Here is an 11,464-nt window from a genome sequence, read left to right on the forward strand (position 1 = left end):
CTCCCTCGCTCACTCGCATTTTGGCTATGAGCTGCGGGCGCCAGATAAACCAACATCCCCCATTTTCATCACTTACAGCGCCCATCGTACAGGGCAAATGAAACGTGTAACCGGGGTGAAAAGGGTGTTACATTTATTGTTACATCAAGGCCGAAAATTAGGATGAGCCCCAACGGTCAAAATGTTTTTTTCCCTCCCAGAACTGCCAGCGCAGCGCCTCCACAGATCTGGCGCCCTAGGCGAACATCTAGCCAGGGCTACGGGCCGACCCTGAGTTCATATCATGGTTCATACATGTATGCAACTCGCAAATATCTTTCTCTCTCTCTCTCTTCTCTCTCTCTCATCTCTCCTCTCTCCTCTATTTTCTCTTTTCTCTTCTCCCTTCTCTCTCTCCCTCTCTCAATGTTGGTACGCAAATGCGCTTTGTTTCAAATGACCCGGTGCTCTTTTTTTGGCGGAGGTGCGCATGCGCACCTGCGCACCAGTTATGTGCAGCCCTGGTTATATTGATAAATTACTCACTAAACTTACGATTCATTTAACTTATTTTCTTCCAAAAGTTAATTACCCAAAGCCTCTGTAGACCCCCTTCTATTTACATGTAATGGTTTGGTCCTGCCTCCAAACGCGGTGCGGCACCGGCACTTGCAGAGAGTGAAAGCATGTGAGGAGGGATGCTAGTACTTAGCCTACATACGTGTGTTATACCATGTTTCAACGACCAACAAAGTCAGGCTCTAAGAAAAGAAGAGAAAGGAGAGAAAGACAAGAGAGAGGGACTAAAGGGCGACTGTATGTCACCCAGTTTTTCACAAGAAAAGGTGGGTGTGGTCCATGAGTGGTGGAAATTAGTCTGTTAGCTAATGTTTTTTTGTTTACTAAGCTGACATTAAGTCAGTGGTTCTCAAACTTTTTCTGTCAGGCCCCCCCTTTGGAGAAAAAAAAAAGTCGGGCCCCCCCCAACACAAAGTCAGGCTCAGTGGCGGCGCCAGATATTTATTTTGGGGGTGCTGTGGGGTAGCTTGACGTTTCATAGAGGGTGCTCAAACATTTAGGGTTTCCCATTAATGTACCGGGCGCTACAGTGGCATTTTCTACTGCAACACACCTCACGCAAATACACAACGTATACCCGCAACTGTTACAATGAAGGCTCGATAATCAGCTCACGGCATATAGGTGTAAGCAGGGGTAAAGTGCTATTTTTATAGGTGGTGTGTGGACCTCACATAGGGGGGTCCAGGGGTAAGCTCCCCCGGGAAGATTTTTAAATATTGAAGTTAAAAGCATCAATCTGGTGCACTTTGAGAGCAAAATGAAGAGATCTGGATACATCTCTCAACACCCATTTGAAACAGAACTGTAAACAGATTTACTATTTCTTTATGGATATTTTACAAATCACCCTTTTAAACTTTATTATTTTTTTACTGTCATATAGTATTTCATACCTGTTTTTAATTTATTCTCTTATTTTTTTATAACTATAATGATCATATAAACGTGTGCCTCGGAAATAATTGTTTACATTAATGGTGACTAAAACGTTTGAGACCCACTGAGATAACACTGAGAGAGTCCTTTAGTTCACTGAGTCTCTCAGTCTGACAGGAGAGGACTCTCCTCCACTTTGTTGTTGAAACAACTCCTTATATCCGTTGGCGTAGCTCGCTAGCACCAGAAGCTAACAACAACGATCTCCGGTACCGGTGTGCTCTCTCTCTCTCGCTCGCGAACACAAAATGGCTCGTTCCACACACACACACAGAGCCGAGCTTTAATGAAACACAGAGACCCAGACGTAATAGTACTGTATCATATTATTTTCGAATCAATAATTTTTCAAAATATGAATTTTTTTTTAAATCTTTTTTTTAAATTTTTTTTTTAATAACCATTTTTCCTCCTGGTCTCTCCTCCCTGGGGGGGGGGCGCACCCCCCACTTTGAGAACCACTGCATTAAGTACTGTTAATATCTTTACAGAAAATTCAGAGGTCTTTAATTTCACTGCTCTTTTAGCTGATATTTAAAGGTTTGGTAGCTAATTCACTTCAGAAACACTTTTTGTTATATTCCATGGAATGCTCTTAACATCCCGATAGCAATGAATATATTAAATGCTTTGACAATAAATACATACAAAAATGTCATCTGTGGAAGGCGTGGCGCTGTAAAAAGCACGACCAATCATCTGAGCCGGCCCGGCAAAAATGACTGCATGACCTACCTGCCTGTCAGCCTTCCATCTGTGCACAAGCTTATCTCGTGCCCTCATTGGTCATGTGCACGTTCGTGTGTGTTGGAGGAGGGGCTCTGTAAGGAACTCTGAAGGAAGGGGCAGATTTTTTTCGGTTGTGTACTTTCAAATTCTAGCGCACTCAAGCTGGTTTCTCCATTCTTACCTCCCTACCTTTAATAAATGCAGGCACATTTTTAGCGCCTATTCATACTAAATCAGTTGTCCCTCCCCCTGGTGCCAGGTCCAACAGATCCATCTTTAGGCTCAGCAGCCCTGTCCCCCCATAAAGCTGAACCTGAACCAGCTTTTCTCCCAACTGAAGGAGGTGAGCAGCATTGTGTTGAATGACATGCCACTTAACATATCTGAAGGGAGACTGGAATACAATATATATATATATGTAAGGTAACAGTCTTGACAGGCCACTAGGTGTTGCTGTTGCGCAGCAAATTGTTGTTTTTTGTCCATTGTGGGACACCGTATTTCTCTTGTTGTTCTGGGTGCGGCCGCCATCTTGGCGCTAATGTTTGCATTCACTCCGCAAAAGGTGAGCAGTGTTAATGGTGGCAAATAATTGTACACATTATGTTAAAAACGTCCAATCATTCCATTTATTTAATTAATGGGTTAGTTTAAATGTTTATTTACCCGTTTGTGTATGTTTGGGAGTGAGATGTTTATGTTTTGTCTGTTCATTTGGTTATTGTATTGGTTAGCATGTAGCTAATGCGCTAATGTTTGCATTCACTCCGCAAAAGGTGTGTCAGAAGAGCTGCCATTGTGAAGAATAAATCGCTACTCAGCGTCTCCACCGCAATCCGATCTGCTGTGTCCTGTTTTCCACCCCTCTGCATAACATCCCATCACCAATAACAAACACAACGCAGAGTCCCATGGTGTTCAGAGAGGCTACGGGACATATATATATATATATCAGTGTGAGAAAAAGTTTTTAGAGAGTACTTGTCCATGGACAAGTGAGTTTGGAAATGTGCTTGTCCGAATACATTTTTCACTTGTCCATATCTATACTTTGTGCATGCATTGCTGCACCTATTTTAAATATGATTACATATCAACATAAAGCACACAAGAATCTAGGTTACTGTAGGAAACATTTTATTGTTTATTTGTTCATATTGTTCACAGTGTCTGGTTTCTGAACTTCTACCATCAAGGCACATCAAATGAATGACAGATATAAAATAATAAGATAAAACAACTAAGTACTAACAATATAATGTTTTCTCCTCTGTGGGACTAGTAGACATGCTAGCAGAAAGGTATGGCTTCAGGCTCAGGGTGGTTGTTCACTGCAGCTGTCTCCCGAACTGTGGGGCAGCACTCCAGTGGTTCTCCTCACACCGAGCTATGGGGCAACAGGCACAGGTAAGTTGCTGTTCACTGCAGCAGGCTTTGGGGCAGCTTTGACATACCTCTTGGTCTTAGCAGATGTTTTCCATTTCTGGATGGCTGGCTCTGGGTCAAACTCTGCCACTGTGGTGGTGATGTGGCTGACCCTCATGAGTGACCCCAGAGTTTCATTGGTCATCTGGGATTTTCTGGATGTTTTTATGAGGTTCATGAGGGAAAATCCACGCTCCACGGCAGCAGAGGAGGGAGAAAGGGTGACCATCATGTACACCAGAACCAGGACGTCCTTCACATCTGGGTGGTTCTCAGTGAGAAGGTCACTTATGACCTCCTTGGCGGGCTGCCTCTGCCTGTACTTCAGTCTGGCCTTGAGAGCTGGCCACTGTCTAGGGATGTTGGTTACCATCTGTTCACTCAGGCCTTTGGCCTCAACTAATATACAGTACTCAGCAACCTGTTCCTGTTTTTGTTTTCTTCAGCCTATGTCTCTTTATTATTACTTTTTGTTTTGTTACTTCCCATTGTAAAGCGTCCTTGGGTTTCGTGAAAGGCGCTATATAAATTGAAATTATTATTATTATTATTATTACCTCCTCCTCACTGAGAACGGACTTGAAGTGGGTCACCATGTTCATAACCTGAACATCACCATATGTAGCTAGTTGTGCGTCTGATCTTGGGACGTTCCTGGGGTCAAGAACATGGAAATCACTGAAAGGGGTATCCTTCAGGAAGGAAAATCTCTTCTCTAGGAACTTCACACAATTCTCCAAGAAGGAATTCTTCACTGTTTCTGGAATACCTGTTCCTTTCAGTGAAGTGATGTGTCCATTGCTCTTACTGTCAAACTTGCCATCCTTGCAGGTTGCCATGTAGGCAGTGTAGACATCACCTCTATTATGCTTAAGGCCTTCCAACTTGATCCTGGCCTCACACAACTTTACATCAACATCATAAATGAACAGATCATTACTCTGGAATGCCAGACTCACGTTGGCCAACACTTCCAAGACATCTACCATAAAGTGGAGCCCATCAACAAACTTTGCAGACTTCAGTACCTTCAAGTACCCCACACACTTAGCTCCTTCGTCTGTTTTTCTGTTTGAAGCCTCTTCCATGTGTAGGATGACGGAGTTGTAATTTTTTATTACAGCCTTGTATGCCCGGAGTCTTGACGCCATCCACCTAGTGCCACAGGGTGCTGAGAAATAGACAGGATCCTCGTCTATAACGGCTGATATGGCGTTCACCTCCCTCCTACGTTTACCAGATCCATAGTAGAATCTGTAGATGGGGTCCACTCCTTTCTCTACGATGTCAATGAAGTCAGTGGCTTTGGTGGCATCTAGGAGCGACAGCTCCAGCTTATGTGGAGCACACCAAATCGAAATGAGCACATGCCCCAACAATTCCCGCAACTTCACAATAACTCCTCCCTTGGCACCTTGGTTAACGCTGGCACCATCAAATGTGCAGCCTATTATTTTCTTCTTTATGTCTCCATCTGTTAGGTCGACATGATGTAGTGCCTCGAGGAGAGCTGCCAGAACACCATTAGCATCAGCTGACTTTACAGCCATGATGTCAATGAACTCTGTCGCTGGAAGTCCATCTTTGACATACCTGAAGATAGAAAATAAATAAAGTACATCAATAAAGTGCAATAACATTTTTTTAAATGATTATCTTATATAAACCTTCCCACACCAGTGTTGCCTTCACCTTTTTTTTAAGACTAAGAACACTAAAAAGCAACTTCACCTTCATTCGCTTTAAACAATTTATGTATATACTTTACCTGTTAAAAACTTTTAAGTTAACTGAAAATGTAAACTAATAAAATTCATCAATAAAATGATTGTGAATTAATTACTCATAAACAAAAGGCCCTTTTGGAGATAAAATGTAACTTAAATAAGACTTACAAAATAATTCAAAATAATAATTACCTAACATATACATTCTCCTGTTCTGTCACAGATATATCCGTGGATCCATCTCCCATCAGAGCGAAGAATCTTGAAGCCTTGAGGTCTTCAGAAACTCTGTCCTTCTCGACTTCTGCAATGGCCTGCACAAATGCCTTGCACCCCTTATCGTTCCGGTACTGTGTAGGCATTTTAATGCCATTCTTCTCTTGAAGTTCGATGAGGCCCTCAAATGAACGGAAAGGCAACTTTTGTTTGGCGACATAAAACGCAGTGTTGAACATGGGTTTCAGTTGGTCGTCCATATTTTCTGCCTGCTTCTTGAGAGCCACAAACATTGGCCCTGTGCCTTTCTCTGTGACCTCTTTCCTTTGAATGCAGAGAAGGTGATATTTGCTGGATTCGTGTGACTGAAGTGTCTCAATGCGTTTTGACCCTGTGACACCCTCGTACAGTTTACTGCTGTGGTCAGCAATGGATGGATATTCTCTGCAGACCTCACAGAACATGATGTCGTCCACACATCTTACCCATGGAAACTGGGTTTTCCAAGTCTCAATGAATGTTCTTTTCCTCTTGGGTGTCAGGGCGATGTCACTCTTGGCCTTTTTAGATGGACCAGCCATTGGTGAGATAACGGAACATGGCCTTTTAGCAGAGACTTTCTCGTGACTGGGGGGGCCATCGTTCTGCTCACACTCTGGGACTTTCTGAGGGCTCGTTTCAGCATGTTCAGGCTGTTGTTCAGACTCCTGTTCTTGCAGACAAATTATAGATTTTTGTCAACATGAATGTTAGGTACTCGTAGACTCCCCACAAACCTTTCTGCATTTTTTGGGTTTTTTTTTCTGAAATAATTTGATATGCCCCTTTCAAGCCCCTTGGTACATAAAGAGCCCCTTTCAATCCCCCCCTTTTAAAAGAAAAAAGTATTTTACATAGGTCTACCCCTTTTTTATTATTATTTTTATTAATTTCTTATTTAATAGTTTTTCATTATTTTTATTTTTATCTTCGATTTTATTTTTGATTTGATGAACCTGTGTGAATCTGTGCTGTCCTGTTTTTCACCCTTACCCTGTTGCCTACTGAATTTCCCCACAGGGATTGTAAATCGCTTTGGATAAAAGTGTCAGCTAAATGCAATGTAATGTAATGGATTAATAAAAGTCCCCTTTCAAGCACTTAATCCACTATTTTCGGACATAATTTATTTAAATTATTTTCCTTGTTAATGTAACACACCATTTTACAACTGTGAGAATGATGTGTACAAACCTTCTTAGAAAAGAAAGAAATCTTTTGTTTCCCTCTTGGGGCCACTAGAACCTTCTTCTTCGCCATCGTATTTCATTTTCACACAGTTTTACGACACGACGTAAGTGAGTAAAAAAACGTAAAGCGGTTGCAAACAACAACGGCGGACACGGACAATTTGCGAATGAGTTATGCCTTTTGTAAGCTGAATTTATCAATAATTTGTCAATAAATAGCGGCGAAAAATGTCACTTGTCCATTGGACAAGTCAATTTAAAAATCTACTTGTCCAATGTTGTGAATAACCCGTCCCGGACGGTGGGACGTGCACTTTTTCGCACACTGTATATATATAACAAAAAGCTAACATCTAATTTAAATTATACATTTCAAACACAGTATTTTCCCACTTAGCCAATGATCTATATAAAACAAAAAACTGCTTTTAGTCTATTTAGGATGATGGACAGTTTGAAGCATTGAGTGATCAGTCTGTAAACAAAATGTTAATCACAGACATTTTGGTTATGATATTAATACTAATGTTATTATATTAAAGCAGGGGTGGGGAACCTCCGGCCCCCGGGCCGTATACGGACCGCTAGACCATTTGGTACGGCCCTCGAGGTAATTTATAAACAAAGTGGCCTGTGCCTGGTGGTGGGGCCCAATGTGATATATTTTCATGGGGCCCAAAATCCCTGGCGGCGCCCCTGGCCGGACTGGTTCAATGTTTATTGTGAAACTTATTGAAATGAACTTATTGCACATATTAAACCTGGGACTAACAAAGCTTAAATTATTACCTATAAAAACAACATTAAACATTAATCAGTTGCATTAATTTCTTATGGCTCTATCTGCAGCTTTTCCGGAGTCACTTCTTATAATTACATTTTTCCACAGGCCAACAACAGCTTCAAAAAAACTATTTTCCTCAAAGAAAAAAACAAACATGCCCTGTTGTCGCAAGAAAGAAAGTGCAAAAGGAAACATCCATTGAAACTCAGTGTGCTGCTCTGTGATGCAAGTTCAAGCCAGATACTTGGCATCTCATCTTGGGTGCAAGTTCATCAATGTTTGGGGTCAGGCTCTGAGCTGAGGAAACCCTCAGGATTGAGTGAAGGTGTGCGTGCAATATAGCGGGCCAGATCTAATAGTAATTAAAAATTATCCTGCGGGCAGGGGCGGCGCCAGGGGGGAGCTAGGGGGTGCTGAAGCATCCCCCAGGATTGCCAAAGCACCCCCTAAGGCTAGAGGGAAAGCTAACGACTGGGCCTGAAACTCTGATTGTGGGTGACTCTGCTGTAAGAGATGTAAAAGGTCTGTGTAATAAGAACAACACCAAAGTACTCTGTTTTCCCAAGGATGTGGTCTCTGACTTGGCTGAGAAGATCCTGCATATTGGGGCTGAACATCCGACTGTGAAGAATGTGGTACTACACATTGGAACAAATGATGTTGTGAAACAACAGTCAGAAGTGCTGAAAGAAGACTTTAAATGTTTGTTGTAAACTGCCAGCTCTCTAAATGCAGAGGTGTTCATCAGTGGCCCTCTACCGCCAGTCAGAAGAGGAGTGGAGAGATTCAGCAGATTGTTTGCACTGAACACCTGGCTTTCAACTGTCTGTACTGACCATTCTGTTCATTTTATTGACAATTTTAACTTTTTCTGGGATCGCAGACATCTTTTCAAGGCAAATGGAGTTTGCCTGAACAAGTCAGGAGTGAAATTGTTTATCTCTAACATATTCAACTGCCTGCGTTATCAATCTGTTCCCTCTGCCAAGTACAAGCGGCAAGAGGAATCAAAACAGGAGAAAGACACAACACATCGCGCAGAAAACCCTGAAGAATTATTACTGCACCCGCCTGAGGAATGTTCTGATTATGGGAGACACATGCAGGAGTCTCCACTGCCCGTCACCCCTCCCCCCTGTCAACGCCTTTGAGGATACTCCGTTCACCCTTTCACCCTCGCCCACCCTCCTGGGGATCGTTGAACACATGAAGGAGATACAGAGGGTTGGCACCGATTCCTTCCTGGAGTTCAAAGACCAAACTAAGGCGATACGCAGGGCTGGCACCATGTCCTTTACCCCCGCTCCTCAACGACGCCCACCAAAATCACCGCAGAGACGTGCACCATCTCCCCCGTCTTCATCACCGTGCCTACGTCAACCACCTCCCCCCCTGGCAGCATGTCCTCTACCCCCGCACCATCTCCCACGTCTCCATCACCGTGCCTGCGTCGGCCGCCTCCCCTCCCTTCGAGAGGGCATCTGCAGTCTCCGAAGCCTGATAAGGATGTGTGTGTACAACACGCTGCAAACTGATATTTGCTGGGTCCAGGCTCAAGGGCGTATGGCACTCTCAACTCTTTCCAGGACATGCCAGGGCCCTGCCTGCCTATAGCTTTGCCGATATCTGTTGATAGGTAATAGATTAAGAGCGGTGAATCATCTTAGAAACAGGAAGCGCTCAAACGTTTGTGTGAGTTTATCTAATTTAGCAGTGATTCCATGTCAGCCACAGCTTGTTACAAAAAACATGACTGATAGTGTGTTTAACAAACTTAAACTAGCTTTATTAAATGTCAGGTCTTTGGCAGGAAAAACATTTTTAATCAATGATTTTATCACTGAGCACAATCTCGATTTTATGTTTTTAACAGAAACTTGGATTGAACAAAATAACAGTGCAGCTGTTCTTATCGAATCAACCCCTCCCAACTTTAGTTTTATGAGTCAGGAAAGAATGCATAAGAAAGGGGGTGGAGTTGCTATTCTGTTCAATGATTCCCTTCAATGCAGGAAGACATCGTATGGAAACTTTGATTCTTTTGAATATGTGGCCCTTCAGCTGAAATGCTCCTCTCGAGCTCTGTTCCTAAATATCTATAGACCACCCAAATACTGTGCAAGCTTTTTTGATGACTTTACTGAACTGCTGTCTATAGTGTGTATTGACTTTGACCGTCTAGTCATTGTTGGTGATTTTAACATCCATGTTGACAACCCCCAGGACAGAGGGGCAAAATAACTGTTTTGTGTTCTTGATAGCTATGGACTGACTCAGCATGTGACGGAGCCCACGCACAATAAGGGGCACACTCTGGACTTAATTATCTCAAAGGGTCTGAATATCTCTAAGGTTGTGGTGACTGATGTTGCACTCTCTGACCATTCCTGTGTTTTCTTTGAGAGCTCTATTTCTGTTCACAAAAATGTTCAAAAAGAGGTAACCACAAAGCGATATTTAACTGAAAATACTAGGGAAATGTTTACTCAGAATTTTTCTTCCACACTTGCCCCTGCTAACATCTCAGTAAATGAGCTAGTAGATCATTTTAATTCAAAAATTAAAAATGTTATAGATGCCATTGCTCCAACTAAGGTAAAGGAAGTGTCTGGCAATAAAATATCTCCATGGAGAAAGGCCATGAGCGTGAAAACAGAAAAAAAACAAATCTCCAGGTTCACTTTTAAATCTATAAAGAGAGACTTGGCCTTTATAATTTGGAATTGAAAAACGCACGACAATCGTTCTTCTCTGACATCATTACCAAAAACAAAAACAACGCACGTGCCTTGTTAGCTACCGTCGACAGACTAACTAACCCCCCAGTGTCAGTAGCCTCTGAATTTCTATCCACCAGGGCGTGCAATGATTTTGCCTCCTTTTTCACTGACAAAATTCAGAAAATCAGACAAGCAGTCAGTGCCTCTGCATCAGGAACAGCAAATGTGTTGTCTCTGTGTCCACCTAACATCAATTCAAACACCATGACACAATTCCATCAGATTAATGATAAAAACCTAGAGGACATTTTGCAACTTCTGAAATCCTCCTCCTGCTGCCTTGATATTATTCCAACAGGGTTTTTCAAATATGTTTTGCCTTGCATGGCCTCAGATCTACTTCATATAGTAAACAAATCTCTTCACCAGGGTGGGAATTTCACGACGGCCACGTGACCGTCGTTGCCCCGCACTTTGGCCGTGATTTCCTGTGAAAAAAAATGCAATTCACGGCCAAAGTGGCCTTTGTGCCCCTGTCAAAAGTTCCAGTGTAAACAACGCTAGTGAAGTCATACTAGTGCGCGCAGTAGGATAGTCCCATGTCTGTGGATCAGAGCGATTGCTCTGCTGTGATTGTTCCATCAGACATGCCGTGTAAACAATTCTAGTAAAGTCATATTAGTGCGCGCAGTAGAGATAGTCCCGTGTCTGTGGATCAGAGCGATTGCTCTGCTGTGATTGTTCCGTCAGAAATGCCTGTAGGGGCCCGACAGCCTCCTCCTCAGCCGCGGGAGCAAGACAAGCACAGGTAAGCAAGCGGACCAAGCTGTTTGGATATGATTTAACTGAAGTATGTGGTAGTATTTGAAAGGACTTAACATTTACGTGTTTATAGAAAGTACTATTGATAGGTAATTACCATTGTATTAGCCTATTTAAAGTCGACTCGTTACATTTTGTCATGAAAACTAGCGATAGCTAGCTAGTTTGGATAGCACTAACGTCTTCCCTTCAAGGGGTCTACATCTAGTGTTGCTTCTGAATCTACAAGCTAGCAGATAGCTGTCACCTTTGAATCTAGTATGTTTCTTGCTAAGCGGTTTTGATATAATACATGAATGACTTATGTGGTTTATG

At 42.6% G+C, this 11,464-nt stretch overlaps 1 protein-coding gene across 1 annotated transcript; it reads right to left on the reverse strand.

Moving 5' to 3' along the window:
• Positions 1 to 3,189: 3,189 nt before the first annotated feature.
• On the reverse strand, positions 3,190 to 6,753 carry LOC117555309 (zinc finger protein 862-like). Its single transcript, XM_034230159.1, has 2 exons — positions 5,571 to 6,753; positions 3,190 to 5,244 (listed from the first exon to the last, which is right to left on the reverse strand). Exons 1-2 carry the CDS (start codon positions 6,173 to 6,175, stop codon positions 4,065 to 4,067), a joined length of 1,785 nt encoding a protein of 594 aa, XP_034086050.1. The 5' UTR covers positions 6,176 to 6,753; the 3' UTR covers positions 3,190 to 4,064.
• Between the last annotated feature and the right edge of the window lie 4,711 nt (positions 6,754 to 11,464).

This window comes from Gymnodraco acuticeps, unplaced genomic scaffold (genome assembly GCF_902827175.1).
Source record: "Gymnodraco acuticeps unplaced genomic scaffold, fGymAcu1.1, whole genome shotgun sequence".
NCBI lineage: Eukaryota > Metazoa > Chordata > Actinopteri > Perciformes > Bathydraconidae > Gymnodraco > Gymnodraco acuticeps.

What these genes read in the sequence shown, in the direction of transcription:
- LOC117555309 (XM_034230159.1), bottom strand. Translation starts at nt 6,175, where the DNA reads ATGGCTGGTCCATCTAAAAAGGCCAAGAGTGACATCGCCCTGACACCC. An exon ending in CAGGAGAATGTATATGTTAG is followed by an intron (nt 5,245 to 5,570) that starts GTAATTATTATT and finishes TTCTATCTTCAG; the next exon opens with GTATGTCAAAGATGGACTTC.